The 17,946-nt window shown below is 42.3% G+C and overlaps 1 protein-coding gene across 1 annotated transcript in view; it reads right to left on the bottom strand.

Annotated features, from left to right (window-relative positions):
* LOC311131120 (nidogen-1-like) overlaps positions 1–17,946 on the bottom strand; it is a 67,862-nt gene that overhangs the window by 6,842 nt on the left and 43,074 nt on the right. The window contains exons 9-19 of the mRNA XM_084163935.1: positions 12,634–12,771; positions 11,751–11,879; positions 11,240–11,383; positions 9,916–10,044; positions 5,408–5,644; positions 4,793–4,965; positions 3,759–3,885; positions 3,413–3,584; positions 2,973–3,130; positions 2,478–2,601; positions 1,369–1,481 (exon numbers count right to left, since the gene is read on the bottom strand). Coding sequence (XP_084020061.1) covers positions 1,369–1,481; positions 2,478–2,601; positions 2,973–3,130; positions 3,413–3,584; positions 3,759–3,885; positions 4,793–4,965; positions 5,408–5,644; positions 9,916–10,044; positions 11,240–11,383; positions 11,751–11,879; positions 12,634–12,771 — 1,644 coding nt within the window. The remainder of the gene's footprint in view (positions 1–1,368; positions 1,482–2,477; positions 2,602–2,972; positions 3,131–3,412; positions 3,585–3,758; positions 3,886–4,792; positions 4,966–5,407; positions 5,645–9,915; positions 10,045–11,239; positions 11,384–11,750; positions 11,880–12,633; positions 12,772–17,946) is intronic.

Below are 17,946 nucleotides of genomic sequence, written 5' to 3'. Positions count from 1 at the left end.
TGTTGGCTGTTGGTGCACATGATTTAGAAGCCCTGCGCACCAGTTTGAACCATTTAATTTGTCTGAAAAGATCAACTCCGCCTACCCGGCGGACCAGGAGATCTTTGGCTAAATTGGATAGCTCAATTCACCGTGCCTACCTACAGCTTCCACAACCCCGGACACAGCAAAGGTTGATACTAGCCTATAAGAGATTTCATAACTTTTAAAACCATGTCTGAAACTGTTAAAGAATACAGAAAATCGCTGCTGTTTTTATGAGTGAGTTCATGTCTAAGTTTTATTCAGCACTGTCAACACTGTTTTTATTCAACACTATTACAAAACATAAAATGTGTTTTTCTCTACTTCCACTCGCTTTGCAGCTGCAATGAATGAGTAGCCAAGTGTATCGATAGCCCTGCGTTTTTATTATTATTAGCAGCTTGTCGTGTCTATTTTAATATCGAATAATATTTCACTTTCTCTGGTCATGGGAACAAGATGAATTTGTGCCTGAGGCAGATGTGCCTGAGGTGACTCTAGTTTCGCCATCAGCTGGAAGACTGTGTCCCCGCTCTCTGGACAGCCTCACCGGAGGAAAGAAAAGAGAGAGCAGTGACCGTGAGAGGCAGACCCTCTGCTGCTCTCTCCCTCCCTCCACTGAGACTAATGCTGTGTTCAAAACAACTGGGAACTCGGAAATCTCAGACTTCCGACTTCAGTGCGTTCACGACAACTGGGAACTCTGAAAAAAACTAGATCCGACTGGGGAAAATTTGTTTTGATCCGTCATCCAACTCGGCATCATTCTAGAGCTCCGACTTTCCGACCTGATGTTCACTGACGTCATAATTTGACCTCGTTTTTTCCGAGTTCCCAGTTGTATTGAAAGCACTATGACCATCAGATGCAGGTACCTACCATCAGTCCAGTAAAATAAAAAAGCAAATTATTTCAATTTATGCTCAGCTGTGCCTCGCAAGTGCTACACCAACTGATCTATTTTGTTATCAAAGCTCGTGTTTTGAAATATAATATGGTCAGAGAAGAACAATATTGGCAGGCCAAGCATATAGCCAATATGCTTTGATAATGTATTAGGCCTACTGCACAAACCTCATTCCTACAGAACTGTTTTTATTAGGTTAATGTAACATTTTTTAAGTCAAGTTTTTTTTTTTTTATCTGAGCGGCAGATCTCGGCTTCCTTTTTGACTACAAAAGTGATCTTGACTCAGAAAAGGTTGGTGACCACTGACCTAGACAACGTCCCAAATGGCACCCTATTCCCTTTATAGTGTACTTATTTTGACCAGAGCCTATAGGGTGCCATTTGGGATGCAAACCAAGGCTATTGAGAGAACTAGGAAGTGTGAGGAGGCTTACCTTGTGGGCATTGAGTTGGGGTCGTGGCAATGCCATACACTCGCGAACGCTTCTGTGGCAGAAACTCGTCCGTCTCTCTGTCCGTTGTGCGGTCCACGGCTACCACCGCTTCCCTGGCAACAGCAAACGACATTATCAGAACATTCTCTAAACATTCGCTGGGACCCCCAGGACCACACACCAATGTTTGAGCCACGTCAAATACACATTGGCATTAAACAAACTCACGTTTTTAAATAAATAGTACAGTTTCAAATGGCTACTACCATTCTTATGAAGGCTCTTACTCTATTGACTACCATGAAACAATTAATTCTACATGAAAATAATCCTTTCTATCATTCATTGCCAAGGTTATTGATTTATTTTCATGAATCTATTGAAAATGGGGCAATATACTGACATGGTGTATACAAACCTGTGCATTTTAAGTAATGGGAAATGTATGCATGCTCATGAAATAGGTGTGTATGAATGAATTAATCAAATCAAATTGTATTAGTCACGTACACAGCTTACAACAGGTATGAAAGGTGCAGTGAAATGCTTATTGTTACACATCATGAAATATATTTAGGCACAAATTACAGACAGTAGCCGACAATTAGCTAATTAGAACTCAAATAATTGATCATGGAATGTATTTTAATATGATTTAAATATATAGGGATATGTAGCCTATAGTTCTAGGCCTACTGTATTTCTATTTTAATGCAGTCATCTCTGTTTTTATTTGAAGCATATTTTTATCCTTCGCTTGTTTGTAACAATTGCAAAGACATTGGCGACTTAGTATTTGTAGTCAACTTCGTTCTGCAGTTATCGTCAGTCACAGAGAGACAGATAGGCCTAAACGTCTTGATTCTATGTATAGCAGAGATTTTCTGTGTATAGTAGGAGAATCTACGGAAGGGCAAAAAAGCATCTAACGACGCACTTAGCCGAGTGGTCTGAGGCAGTCTGTAAATAACAAGCATTTTCAAGTGCAACTTTAGTAACAATAGTTTTAGGAAACAGCTCGGAGATTTAACGATGTTCCTACGAAGGTTCAAACAATGAACTTATTAGCCTTAAGATGCTTTTAGGAAACCGTGCCCAGGTGATCATACCTTCTCCAGTCAGTGTAGTAAAGGTTCCTCCCATGGGATACGATGGCGAAAGGATACTGAATCCCCTCCACAATGGTCCTACGGTTCCTACCGTTGGGGTCCATACACTGTACCTTACGAGTACCTGGAAAGGTAAAAAAAACATGCAGGAGTCAAACCAACATCCCTGCTGCTAGCACCATGCTCCAACTATCTGAGTCATCTGAACTGCCTCAGTACAGTGGGATTTTCCCATGGATTGCTACATAGCATGTTTAGCTAACGATATCAATAGTGTTAGTATGTTTAGTGTAGCGTCTTTACCGGCATTGATAGGGTTAGCATGTTTAGCATAGCTTCTTCCCAGCATCACTAGTGTTAGCATGTTTAGCATACCTTCTTAACAACATCAATAGTGTAAGCACGTTTAGCATAGCTTTTTACAGATAGTGTTAGCATGTTTTATAACTTTTTACCAGCATCGATAGTGTTAGCATGTTTAGCGTAGCCTCTTACCAGCATCGGCCCAGCACAACTGCTGGCTCTCAGGGTCGTATGTCAGGCCGTTGGGCAACCCCAGGTCGTCCTTAACCAAGACTGTCCTGTCGGTTCCGTCCATGTTGGACATCTCGATTTTGGGCCCGTCTCTGTTCCAGTCTGCCCAGTAGAGTCGTCTGGACAACAAGCAAGAGAAAACATGTTCCTGTCATGATGTTTAGAACCATATTTTTAAACCAACAGCTTTAAAATGAACACAGCACTGGGGATTTCTGTTGTCAAACCTACGTTATGCTATCTAAACCATGAAAAGGCTAACCTGCCAGATTCGCTAGCAAAATCATTCCAGGCCTTAGCGGTTAAGGACAATACATCTTCAGCACAAAGAACGAACTGCTTATTTAATCACAAATTTGCATCAAAGGAATCAAAGTCAGACATTGTCCAAAGACACGTACCCATAGGAGGGGTCAGCGACAATGGGCCGAGGGTTTACCAGGTCGGTGTCGAAGAGGACACGGCGCTGGCTTCCGTCCAGTTTGGCCACCTCAATCCTGTCCTTCATAGAGTCCGTCCAGAACATTAGCCGGGCCAGGTGGTCGATAGCCAAACCCTCTGGGCTCTCCAGGTCTAAGGAAGAGAGAAGGAGGACATCATTACGCCTAGTTCAGACATTTTGTATATATAGTGTACATTGAAAGACTACAATGAATGGCAATCCGTCATTTGTCCGTCTTGTTTCACACATGTCAAAAGATGGTGTCTCCTTCCTCCAGGCTGACCTGAGACCTGTGTACTGCGCACCTGTTGTGACGAGAGAAATTATGTCTCCACCCTCCAGGCTGGCCTTGCTGATGGAGGGCCCTGTGATGTCCGTCCAGTACACCATCTTCTCCACACAGTCGTAGGCCACAGCAATCGCCACTCTGTCCTGGGAGCAACACATAGAGACGGTTTTATTGATTTATTGATTAATGGTTTATTTAGATCGGGACAGATACAAACACATTGAAACATTCAATAGACCAATCATCTGATGCACAGTCCTTGTGCTTTCCCTTCTTAACTGCTAATTGGAAACCATGCGAGCGTCAGAATATAGGATGTCACACACACTCAATAGAGCCCCTGTTCAAAGCAAGAGAACATTGCAGTAATGTTATACTACTTTAATAGTGTTAATGTTAATATCTCACCCCATTCATTTCACAGATGGGTTCAACCAAATTACATAAGATGTACACAATGTTACATTACATTTCAAAATGGCAGAATGCGGCTAGCCAAACAATTGAAGCTTTTATTGGGAAGAATCCCTCTGTATGTCCAGTTACATGTTCTGCCAGACCATTCCACGCTAGTGAGAAGAAAGAAGAAAAGCCTGGGGACGAGTATGGATGGTCAACTCACACAATCAGGAGATTGTTCAAGTGGCATTTGGGACATTCCAGAGAGTGGATGCGTGGACCCACAACACCCATCAACGCACTCTCAGTCCGGCCAAAGGAAATATCTGACATGCGACGAAGAGATGATCAAATCCCCCTCTTTTCATTCAACCTAAGACTGGGGGTCTGAGAAGACAGCTCTGGCCATCTGGTGAGCGGCCATCTTGACAAAGCGTGGTAGGCCAGGGCTTACAGAGGAGTGAGTTACTGACTGAGTGAATCATTAACTCGAGAAGAGAGTGAGTGAGTTAAAGTTTGTGAGTCAATAAGTAACTTCCCACAGTGCTTGTAACGAGTGATGTGCAGTGCTTGACTGATTAACTGACTGACTGTCTGTCTGTCTGACTGAGAATGTGAGGTGAGTTGAGGTGCGTCAATGTGAAGCCTCACAGGCAGGTGGAGCAGGGCTTTGGCCTCCCCTTTGTTCATGCTGTATCCGTCCAGGGGGATGTGCTCGATCTTCCCGCTCTGGGCAAACAGCAAGTGGGTCCCTGGGGCCACAGGAGAGACATCCGGCCTGGTGGTGGGTCCAATCGGGGGAGGAATCACTCCCTGGTCAATACCTGTCAAGGGAGGACAACTGAAGTTACAATGTCATTTCCCACTGGGCACAGATGTCCTATCAGCGTCTAGTTTTGATTTATCTATGATTGAGTTTTCAACTAACCTGAATTAAATGTGAAATCAACAAAACTTTCAACCATGCCATTGAATTTAGGTTAAAAGTTACTTTACTTTGATTACTTTTTGCAAATCCAATAAGTTTTTCATGTTGATTTAAACACATATAATTTTGGGGTTGAAATGACATGGAAACAATGTTGATTCAACCAGTTTGTGCCCAGTGGGTTCCTACAGTATTTTTATTTAGCATGCAGGGGCAAATATTGAATATAATGGAATAGACATGAGTGCTATGAATGCATGAATATGTTGAATATGAATATTAAGGTACAAGCCAAGGATGACCGATCGGCCTCTCCATCTTTTGAGGCAGTCACTCACACAAAGGTTTTTGGCCGGGGCCAATTCTAGTGTTGGGGATCTCCTGACCATTGCCGTCCACACACCAGCACTGTCCAATGCTACCGTGGCACTGGGTGGGCTCGTAGGCACCATGCTGGTCGCAGGTAGGAACGTACTGACTGACGGTGGGGCGTGGGCGGAAGAAGGAAAACGAGCCTGTGTTGGAGGAGACCTGGATGCTTTCTCTGTCTCGCTCGCACTGCGTCTTCTCACGCTCTGGAATAAAACAGAAAGACGACATGAGGAGTAATAAAAGTAATAGAGGAAATTAAGAAAGGTTTCTAAGAAATTGCTCTTTCTTTTTAAAGTGCTGTTTAGCTTTGGTTTAAATATAATTGCCTTAATGTACGACATGGCACATGGCAGTTCAAAACTAAAGTTACTTGTCCACTACTAATATGGAAAACATGGATTCAATGTAGAGTATTTCATTTTTGCGGTCACGTAAATCTGACATAGGGGACACGGTGACATCTGGAATATAGTGTCTCACTGAAAGACTTATCCCCAGGGTATCTGTCTGGTTAACCACAGACTAGTCATAACAATCTCAAACAGCCGCAACATACAATCTGCGCTATGCACAACGTCTGGCCGCAACAATCAACAAAAGCCACCAAAAAAAGACAACTAGTCAACATTGGGAACTGTTGTCTCTGAGGAGGCAAAGATCAAAGCAGTTTTTATCAGACAGTCATCAACCATCAAAAAGCGAGGAAGATAACCAGGTCAACTCTCACAAGGTCCAGACACTACAGTGTCTACTACAAGTACAAGTTCAGACAAAGGAGGACAAAATGATGCCCCTTTTCAGACAGCTTGTTCAAAATATGACAAAACTGTGGAGGCAGAGGAGAAGGAGCTATAATTAGCGTGGTGGAGTAAATACATGCAGTTGACACCTGGATTGGACTTGAACAAAGAGGTAACGGCTGAGAAAGATGCCGACTCACAAACACCCAAGGCTCCAGTACATGACATGAAAGCTGAAGCCTATACAGTGAGGGAAAAAAGTATTTGATCCCCTGCTGATTTTGTACGTTTGCCCACTGACAAAGACATGATCAGTCTATAATTTTAATGGTAGGTTTATTTGAACAGTGAGAGACAGAATAACAACAAAAAAATCCAGAAAAACGCATGTCAAAAATGTTATAAATTGATTTGCATTTTAATGAGGGAAATAAGTATTTGACCCTTCTGCAAAACATGACTTAGAACTTGGTTGCAAAACCCTTGTTGGCAATCACAGAGGTCAGACGTTTCTTGTTTGCACACATCTCAGGAGGGATTTTGTCCCACTCCTCTTTGCAGATCTTCTCCAAGTCATTAAGGTTTCGAGGCTGATGTTTGGCAACTCGAACCTTCAGCTCCCTCCACAGATTTTCTATGGGATTAAGGCCTCTTCTTGAGCCACTCCTTTGTTGCCTTGGCCGTGTGTTTTGGGTCATTGTCATGCTGGAATACCCATCCACAACCCATTTTCAATGCCCTGGCTGAGGGAAGGAGGTTCTCACCCAAGATTTGAAGTTGTCCTGTCCCCTTAGCAGAAAAACACCCCCAAAGCAAAATGTTTCCACCTCCAAGTTTGATGGTGGGGATGGTGTTCTTAGGGTCATAGGCAGCATTCCTCCTCCTCCAAACACGGCGAGTTGAGTTGATGCCAAAGAGCTCGATTTTGGTCTCATCTAACCACAACACTTTCACCCAGTTCTCCTCTGAATCATTCAGATGTTCATTGGCAAACTTCAGACGGGCCTGTATATGTGCTTTCTTGAGCAGGGGGACGTTGCGGGCGCTGCAGGATTTCAGTCCTTCACGGCGTAGTGTGTTACCAATTGTTTTCTTGGTGACTATGGTCCCAGCTGCCTTGAGATCATTGACAAGATCCTCCCGTGTAGTTCTGTCCTGATTCCTCACCATTCTCATGATCATTGCAACTCCACGAGGTGAGATCTTGCATGGAGCCCCAGGCCGAGGGAGATTGACAGTTCTTTTGTGTTTCTTCCATTTGCGAATAATCGCACCAACTGTTGTCACCTTCTCACCAAGCTGCTTGGCGATGGTCTTGTAGCCCATTCCAGCCTTGTGTAGGTCTACAATCTTGTCCCTGACATCCTTGGAGAGCTCTTTGGTCTTGGCCATGGTGGAGAGTTTGGAATCTGATTGATTGATTGCTTCTGTGGACAGGTGTCTTTTATACAGGTAACAAACTGAGATTAGGAGCACTCCCTTTAAGAGTGTGCTCCTAATCTCAGCTCGTTACCTGTATAAAAGACACCTGGGAGCCAGAAATCTTTCTGATTGAGAGGGGGTCAAATACTTATTTCCCTCATTAAAATGCAAATCAATTTATAACATTTTTGACATGTTTTTTTCTGGATTTTTTTGTTATTATTCTGTCTCTCACTGTTCAAATAAACCTACTATTAAAATTATAGACTGATCATTTCTTTGTCAGTGGGCAAACGTACAAAATCAGCAGGGGATCAAATACTTTTTCCCCCTCACTGTAGAATAATAATTTATAGTATGGAACACTTGAATACACATACCCTATATTCCCAAATATACAGTGGTGAAGGGGAACTAGTAGAGTTGAATCAAAGAGAAAATTGATTGGTTGTTAAGTCAATAGGGGCAAGTCCTACTTTTTCCTAATACTTCAGTTGTTGTTGTTTATTAAATGTTTCAATTCCTGGTTGTAACTCCAGGGTAACTTTACCTTTATGTTCAACTAACTTGGACTATGGGCCCTGCCCCAAAGTAGTGCACTATATAGGCCATTAGGGATGCAGCCCAGGAGTCTGTATTCGGGAGTGTAGGAGCATTGGCTCTGTTCCAGCACATCCATGTGACTTGTTCCAGGCCTTTGGCCCTAATTGCATGGAGAATGAGCAGCTATGTTGATCTTTTTCGACGGGGATCGTATGTTGTGTCAACACCAACCTCCGTTTCCATTCCTTTATCCTCCCTGCGTAACATCTGTGTGTTGTTATACCCATCCCCGCGCAGGAAGGATGCACAGTGTCAAATGTCAACCTTCAAATGTCTTTCAAGGGGGAAGAGGGAGACATTTGGTCAAGGCACAACAGAAACCAACAGACACTCAGTTCAGAGTGAGTTTCAGTACCCCGAAGCACACACACACGCACACACACCCTTCATCCATCCTCCCTCCCCCTAACAGTTCCATATTTTAGCACGCAGTCTCATGGAGTCTTATATCAGGCTTATGGAAGTACACACTGTTCAGGCCTTCGCCTCAGTCCATGTTCTACCATGGGTGGCAGGTAGCGTGGAGGGTAACTGCGTTGTGCCAGTAACCGAAAGGTCACTGGTTCTAATCCCCGAGCCGACTAGGTGAAAAATCTGTCGACGTGCCCTTAAGCAAGGCACTTAACCCTAATTGCTCCTGTAAGTCGCTCTGGATAAGAGCGTCTGCTAAATGACTAAAATGTAAAAAAAAGTCAGTGCCAGGTGATGACGCAACACTGATAGACTTGTTTAACTTAGCGAACAGACCTCCATTAGTAAAATGCACTGTATATACTGTTTAGTCCACTATGGCTTGTGTGGACGTTCAATATAAACAGTTAGTCTCTGGTATATTATGCTTTCCTTTGATGACAAATCTGTCTCACTCCCCCGCCTCCCCCTCCCTCTCTCTCTAAACCAAACTAAACTGTTAGGAGCTTCACATGTTCCAGCTGGGGGCACTAAGACAGAACAAGTATAGCTACGCGAATCCTAACGTTTTGAGTGGAAGAAGACGCCTGATGAGAGCTCTAACTATCCCCATGCAATGTACAGTATTTACATACTTCCGGACATAGCCGTACAATTTAGAGGTTCCTTCTGAATGCATTTCTCTTGCCTTCCCTTGCACATTTTGGACTACACTGCCTCTGGCTGCTGTTTAACTTATAAATATCAGTAGCATTGTCTGAGACAGAATGGCCCATAGGGTAGGAGCCTATATCCTGTTTCTGCAGCATGAGCCAGCCCCCTGTCCATTTCCTTAAAGGGCCAATCTGTACAACACAACTTATATTATAAATGTTTCATGAACTTATTTCAACTGCCGTACCCCATCAGAACCCAAAATATAAGCTTATTTTACTCCAATGGTTGTAAACATTGTAATTGTAAACAAACAATGTATAGCTTTAAAACCTGATTAAAACTATCATTTTGATGTCATGGATGGTCTGTTCTTGCATCCATAGCTCCATCTATAAATTTGAGAATGGTTACATTTCTCCAGCCCCATCCCTGAGATATTTACCAAAACACTGGCCGGGTGCCCACTTTGTTATTGTTCGAACTGCAGATTCCCCAATTTTTTGAGTCATTGGTATGACTTGACCGGGGATCAAACTTCTGTTTGGTTCCAAATGAACATGACCCCGAGAAGAACTCCTCTCACACAACTTGCGGTTTGGAAAGGTGATTTATTTACACCAAAAAGCACAGGGGTTACATACCCGGGGAGCCAGAGGCACACTGGAAGCCATCGCCATGGAAACCAGGGTGGCACTGACACGTGAAGGAGCCCTGAGAGTTATAACAGACGGCGTCCCGGTGACAGCGACCTTGCTCGCACTCGTCAATGTCTGTGTGTGTGAGAAACAACAGTCAATAAGAAACAATAGGGACACAGATGCTAAGTTCAAATGAAAGCAATGTATAAAAAATTTTCAATATATAGCTGAAATATACACAGTCAATAGGAATGTGAATATTAAATCCTGCTATGGAGATATACAAAAAATACACAGTTGTTATTAGTATTGGTAGTGCACTAGACTGTATGCCTATATAAAGTATCTAAATGTGAAATATACATTCATGAAATGTCACATCCTGTGTTATGTGATGATGTTAGATGGGGAAAGAAACATAATTATGTAGAAAAGTACAGTCAATAAAACATAGCAGCTGCATAACTAAAGTACTGTGTACACATGTTGAAGCTTAGCGTTCGATAGGGATAGGGATACCATTCTTTTGGATGCAACTTGTATGTAACACACCCAGCTCACTACCCCAGCTCACTACTATCTCTAAGGACAACAAATGAAAAAGGACTTATACAAATCCTACATGGAAATTCATACGGCTTTCGTTTGGTGGCTGGCCAAGTCGCATTGGATGAGGGAAAATAAGAAATACAGGGATGGATGGATGGATGAATAAAACGCATGACCAATGAGCTCCCCAGCTGTAGGGCCGGGTTGTGTTTGCATTTCCTGTCCAGGTGGACACATTTCCTCTCGCAGGGGCCTCGGTGTGGGTGCATTACAACGAGGAGGACTCAGAGGGTTCAACATAGAGAAAACCAGTGGAGAGTTTAGAGAGAAGACATGGTCTGTTTTTTTTTTAAGCTGAAGGGTGTGTGTGTTTCTGTGGTGTCCGGGGGGGTTCTGAGAAAAGCAAAAGACAACTTTATTTTGCATGTTGGACAGTAACGTTATTCTAATATGGCCTAGTAACTAGACAAGGGCTGCAAAGGCAAGTCTAGACATATCACCTGACGACAAATGCCATGAGTGAGTTCAGATCATTTAAGTCAACGGATATGGAATGGATGGATATGGATTAATTGTATTAGTAAAGAGGATTTTCGACTTCTTTTAGCTTTTTTCTGTAAAGATTTAAAAAAGTCCTTCAACCTCCGAAAACAGGACGTCAACACCATTCAGTCGAATAAGTTATTAATGGTTCTCTCTCCGCTGGTGTCTGCCGCCACCACACACACTCACACACACACACACACACACACACAGAACTGTTTAAGTGTCACCCTACCCTGGCAAGTATGACCATCACCCACGAAGCCGGGCAGACAGGAGCAGATATAGGTGGACGCCCCCGTGTAGCTACAACGTGCCCGCTCTGGGATGTCGCAGTTATTGGTGCCCCTCTGGCAGTGGTCTATGGGACGGTCCACTTCTACAAGCGATAGGGGGGAAAGGGGGAGGCAGATTTTAGACTTGGTGGAGATAGAAATCCCCTGAATCCTTTGTTTGATGAAACTAAAACCCTAAAAATGAGTAGCAAATGTGAGAAAGTTCTCAGTAGACAGTTTTTCTCAGTAGACGGTTTGATAGACAAATGAAAACAACAGATTAATAGACTGATATGGCCTAGAAACTCTTAAATTGGAGTTTAAGATGAATCTATAAATGCTATGAAAAATCTGTAAACGGTTAGTGTATTTAAGTGTGTATTAATGTTGTGTGAACTGCAACAGTTATATTGGGGGCCATCCAAACAAAGAACAACACAGCTGCAAACACACTTTTTCAGCACTACATACCGACACAGGTCTTGCCATCGCTGGCAAACTGGAAACCATCCACACACTCGCAGCGGAATGTTCCCGGTTGGTTGTTGCATATGGCGTGAGAACCACAGATCTCGGGCGTCTCTCTGCACTCGTCAATGTCTACAAAATAAGCACATTCAATTAAATTAAACTCAACTCAATTAAATTCAAACAACTTTATTTGTCCCCTGAGGGCAATTCTGTTGCACCAGATTCATGTTTACTGCAAGTCATATCAACAGCCATAATAATAATTACATTATTTCATTGCATATTTGTAATAAATTATTGAATGTGATTATTTGTGTCATTTGTAGTTTATGTAGCAATATACTGTACATTACAGTATATTAATAATATGAATTATTAGTGCTGAGAATTTCTGATGACATTGCTTGTTTTCCTATGCCACAGTCTGTCTCAGTCCTGCAATGGTTGTTAATCTCTTTGTGCGGTCTTGCCCTTTACTAATGTAAAGCGTCTTTGAGTTCTTAGAAAGTGCAAAATAAGTCAAATGTAATATCATGACCACTACTATGAAGATGCCATCTTACTAATATTACCTATTTTAGGAAGATCAGTCATGAAAGGTCATGAGCTGTTTTCACACCAAACATACAGATCTAGGATCAGCTCGCCCAATCCTAACCTTCCCCCAATCCTTAGTGGGGAAAATGCTAAACTGACCCAAGATCACTGTCTAAGTTTATTAGATAATAATGTAATAAAGTTATTACCATGCATCCTTTAATGAATTACCAGGTAAATATGTAAAATAAAGTATAACCCAAACTTCAATAGACTTTTCCCCATGTCCATTATGCATCAGCTGCTGTAGGTTTAAGCTGGTATGTATAGTGTGCAGGGCCCCTACCATAGCATTGACGTCCGTCCCCAGTGAAACCAGTGGAACACTCGCAGGTGAACTGGATGCCTTCTCCGGGTCTGCAGGCAGCGTTGGTGTCGCAGCCGTGTCTGCCGGTGAAACATGGGTTCTGCTCTGGTGGGCCACCTGTCAATCAAAGCAAACGTCCATTCTCTTGAGAGGCAGCAGTGGGATCCGTGTTAGTGGGTGATGCCATCAATGACTAGTTCAGGGTTAGTTCTGATGTTATAGCTAGAATTTAAGTGAAATAATTGCAGTAAACATGGTAGGGACCAATTGGTTGGACAAACAGCAATTCACTTATAGGCTACATGTAGTCCTTCAGTAAGGCTTTTGTGAGGCTGTTTTCAGATTATGGATTTTGTAAATCAAGGGATCAGGGGAGTTCTACTTTGGTGTTACTTATGTCTTTGGATACTTCAGTCTGAAAAATCACAGTTTAGTACTACAACCTGAAATGAATAGATTCCTAGAAACCCTCACATTAGTTATTGTTGAAAATGGCTGTTGAATAGCTGGACAAGATGTTGTGACATCACACACACCAACACACACACAATGTCTCCGTTTTGTAGACACAGGCATGTAAGACACCTCTCCTGGCTGTTAGAGGGGATGTGCCGACCGTTTATCAGACAGCTGCTTATTAGGGGGGTTGGGGGGCACGTTTGAAGTCCCTGCTCCTCCAGACCCCATTGCGTCCTCACAGGAAACTCGGCACAGATGTTACACTTTTGCCAATAAACTCCAGCTGAGTCAAGTTTGCTTGCATAACCTACCACCGGCCCCCTGACCGCCACCCCCGGCCATCCCCTATGTACCTTTACCCCTCTCCCGGTGCCTTCCTCTTGCCCTCCCCTACTCTCCCCCTTCTTCTTACACCTCCTACCTGCAGTAAATAACCTTGTGTGAACTGAAGCACGGCCCCTTGTTTACCTTAGCCGCTATCCTTTACCCTGTCAAGGGTTTGGGTGTCTTTGAAGGGCCAGCTGAGGAAATACAACAACACTAGGTTTTTGGTTTACCTACGGATAATGTTACACTATAGATAATTACTATTCATTTGGCTCGCATTCCATACTGTGTATAGTCAGGAATTCAAACGCTCTTGAAGAGAAATGTATGTAATACGATGGTCCATTGAGACAACAAATGAGTGGTAACAACATCCCCCAGATGTCTAAAGAAGACACACTTATGAGTAGAGACAGAAGAATCTGTTGGAGAAATGTATACATGGACAAACTACGGCCCGCAGGTCGAATTCGGCCTAGCACCGTCACTCTTCCTGCCCCGCGGGCCATAGTTTGCCCATGTATGATTAACACTGTTGTTTGCATGTTTCATAGATATAGCTATCAATATTTGTGGAAGAATTTGAGTTGATTCTAAATGATTGTCCAAGTATTTTTGGAAGGCTTCATAGTCATATAATGAGGCATGGAGATTTAGTATATTTAGTATTTTAGTAGGATCCCCATTAGCTACAGCCAAAGCTGCAGCTACTCTTCCTAGGATCCACACAAAACATGGTATAATAATATATAACATTAATAGACAATTACAGCTGAAGGACATAACTACATAACATGACATAATACATAATGTTAATAGACATGTACAGAACTACATACATGTAAAATAAGAATACACACTTTCATATTCTTATGCCTTAGCAATCCATGTAACAGGTGCTCATTCTAATGGCTACACTGCAGTTATCCATTTCGTTACAGATGCTTACTGTTACAATTGCAGGTCCTGATCCTAATCTCTTAGAACCAGCTGTTCTGTAAACACCAGCAAGAATCTCACAACATTAGGAACCACCAGTGTCCTTGGTTTTCCCGTTTGACGTCAATACGCTTCATAATAATAATGTGATTCATAGATGCTACAAGTGCAACGAAAACGACAATGGAAATGCTACAATTCTTCCAGTTAAGGCTTCAACCACAGTTTTCACCCTAGCAACCATGCCATTCAGCTCATAAATGAGCTATGGATGGAGTTTCCTCCTCGCTTCAATTTAATCCTTCATCTCAGCAACCGTATTGGAGTTTCCTACAGCTAAAGTTTAAATGTAATCCTTCACTTTAGCTACATATGTGGACTTTTTAGAGATCCATCACTCCACTCCGTTCAATAAATTGAACAGTCATCATTATCATCAGATGGGCTTCACATACGTCCATCGCCCGGTCTAGTGCATAGAAATGAACTAAACCAAACATTTGCCGTGTTACAGTCTATCCGCCCATAAAGGGTTAGCTAAGGTATAGTGCGTGGCCTTTGGACATAAAATGAATAAAGTCCCCTTGATATGGAGTTTCGTCCGAGTCTCTTATGGAGTTTCGTCTGGTTATCATCAACTTGTTTTGCATTTCCATTTTCATTCCCCGCACCACACTCACACACAGCAGCATCCACCAGTCACAAAATAAGAATACACTTTCATACACTTCAATAAAACTTGGCTCTACTGACTAACATCAGTAAGCTGACCAGACCAGTAAGTCCTTACTCTACTGAGGTTTTGCTTACAATTGCTTTCTCTGAGCAGTCCTTGATATCCTGATGCCAAGGGCACATCTTATCTTTAACTTTAACTCAAATACCAGATGTGCTAGGGAGGGAGATGCTACAGCTATTTAGGTCAGAGGCGTTGTGATGTGCAGTTTAAATAATTTCTTTAAACTACTTTTGCTTGCTTGAGTGATTTGAGATGGGAGGGAGTTCCATGTTATCATTGCCTTGAATTTGTTTTGGCTTTAGGGACTATGAAGAGACCTTTAGTTGCATGCCTTGTGGAATATTAATGTCTGTCAGAGCTGTATGTTAGTTGATTGAATAGATGTTTTGGAGTTTTTAATACATGAATATTTCTAACAAAATGGAGAAGTGATGCAGACAATGTCTCCTGTACTTTGAACCAGGAAAGGTCAACATGCATTTTGTTGACATTAGCTCTCTTGGAACATTGCAAGGCAAGACATGCTGTTCTGTTTTAGCTTTATTATGTCTTTCTTTGCAGCACCTGACCATATTACTGGGCAATAGTCAAGATATGATACGACTACAGCCTGTATGACTTGTTTGGTTAGTTGTGGTGTTAAGAATGCTGAGCATCTCCTTATCACAGACAGGCCGCTCCCCATCTTGTCAACAATTTAATCAATATACATTGACCATGACCATTTACAGTCTAAGGTGACACCAAGAAGTTTAGTTTCCTCAACTATAGTCACATCTTTCATAACCAGAACCATCTTAGGTCTAGAGCTTAAAGGGATACTTTGGGATGTATCTACTTCCCCAGAGTCAGAGTTAGAGTTGCAGTGATTTCACTAGCTGTAGCCGCTGATGTGTATAGGGTTGAATCATCAGCATACATAGATACACAGGCTTTGTTTAAGGCTAGAAAACAGTAACGGGCCTTGTGGAATTCCATACTTTACATGTATTACGTTAGAGAGGCTTCCATTGAAGAAATCCCTCTGAGTTCTATTAGATAGATAGCTTTTAATCCACGATATGCGTGTAAAACCATAACACATACGTTTTTCCACTAACAGATTATGGTCAATAATATCAAAGGCTGCACTGCAATCTAACAGTACAGCTCCCACCATCTTCTTATTATCAATTTCTTTCAGCCAATCATCAGTAATTTGTGTCAATGCAGTACATGTAGAATGCCCTTCTCTATAGGCATGCTGAAAGTCTGTTGTTAGTTTGTTCATAAAGAAATCACATTGGATCTGGTCAAAAACGAATTATTTCCAAAAGTTTGCTAAAGCCAGCAGTAGACTTATTGATCTGCTGTTAGAACCAGAAAAGGGCGCTTTACCATTCTCGGGTAGCGGAATGACTTTAGCTTCCCACCAGGTCTGAGAATTGTTTTTCTCTCCAAGCTCATATTGAAGATGTGAGAAATAAGAGCGGCAACATATCCTACTATCCTCAGTCGCTTTCCATCTAAGTTGTCAATACCAGGTGGTTTCTCATTATTGATGGCCAGCAACAATTTTTTCACCTCTTCCACGCTAAGTTTATGACATTTAAATGAACCTTGCTTTTCTTTCATAATTAGGTATTTTATGCATGAATATGATGGCTCACAGTTTGTTGTTGGCATTTCATTCCTGAATTTGCCCACTTTGCCAATGAAGTAGTTGTTGATATAATTGACCACATCAAAGGGTTTTGTGATGAATGAGCCATCTGATTAAATAAAAGACGGTGTTGAAAGTCTTTCTGCCCATAATTTAATGTTCTCCAAAGCTTTTTTTCATCATATTCTATTTATCTATCTTTTATCATAGTTTCATAATACAGTTTCTTCTTCTTTTTGTTTAGTTTAGTCACATAATTTCTAAATTTACAGTAGGTTTGCCAATCAGATGTGCAACTAGACTTACTAGCCACTCCACTCTTTTTTTCAGTTCCTCATCAGTCCACGGCGCCTTAGCAGTTCTAACAGTCAGTTTCTTAATAGGTGCATGTTTATCAATAACTGGAAGGAGCAATTTCATAAATGTATTGCAGCATCTGGATGCTCCCCATTACACACATTTGACCAATCAATCTTTACATCTTCAGCATAGGAATCACTACAAAAATGTGTATGATCTCTTAAACACTATTTTAGGCCCTGCCTTTGGAACTTTGGCTTTTCTGGATACAGCTATTATATTGTGGTCACTACATCCAATGGGTGTTTATGCACCTTTAGAACAAAGTTCTGTAGCACTACAAAAAATATAATCAATACACGTGTGTCATTGGTACCGATGTGGATGTGGTGGAGGAGTCAGGCGCAGGACACAGAGGTAAAGTCCAACAGACTTTAATTGTCACCAAAATGCAAGTGAACACCTCCGACCTCAAAACAGACAACGGGGCGAGGGAAAAATACGCACAAGCGTAAACACTAAGACATGAAACAAAACGGGAGCAAACACATAGCTCCGACACAATGGCAGGAAGCAACAACACACAAAATTACTAGAAAAAAACAAGGAACTTATAGGACACGTAATCAAGACACAAATGGACACAGGTGATACAGACAGACAAAAACAATCAAATGCAGACACATAGAGCGGTGGCAGCTAATACTCCGGGGACGGCGAACGCCGAAGCCTGCCCGAACCAGGAGGAGGAGCAGCCTCGGCCGAAACCGTGACAGTACCCCCCCCTTGACGCGCAGCTCCAGCCGTGCGCCGACCCCGGCCTCGGGGACGGCCAGGAGGACGCGGACCCTGGCGCGTGGGATGCCCATGGTGAAACTCAGTCAGG

The sequence above is a fragment of the Coregonus lavaretus genome, assembly GCF_964263955.1.
Source record: "Coregonus lavaretus genome assembly, chromosome: 6".
Taxonomy (NCBI): Eukaryota; Metazoa; Chordata; class Actinopteri; order Salmoniformes; family Salmonidae; genus Coregonus; species Coregonus lavaretus.
The sequence above is the reverse complement of the archived record's forward strand: the minus strand, read 5'-3'. Positions and strand labels throughout refer to the sequence as shown.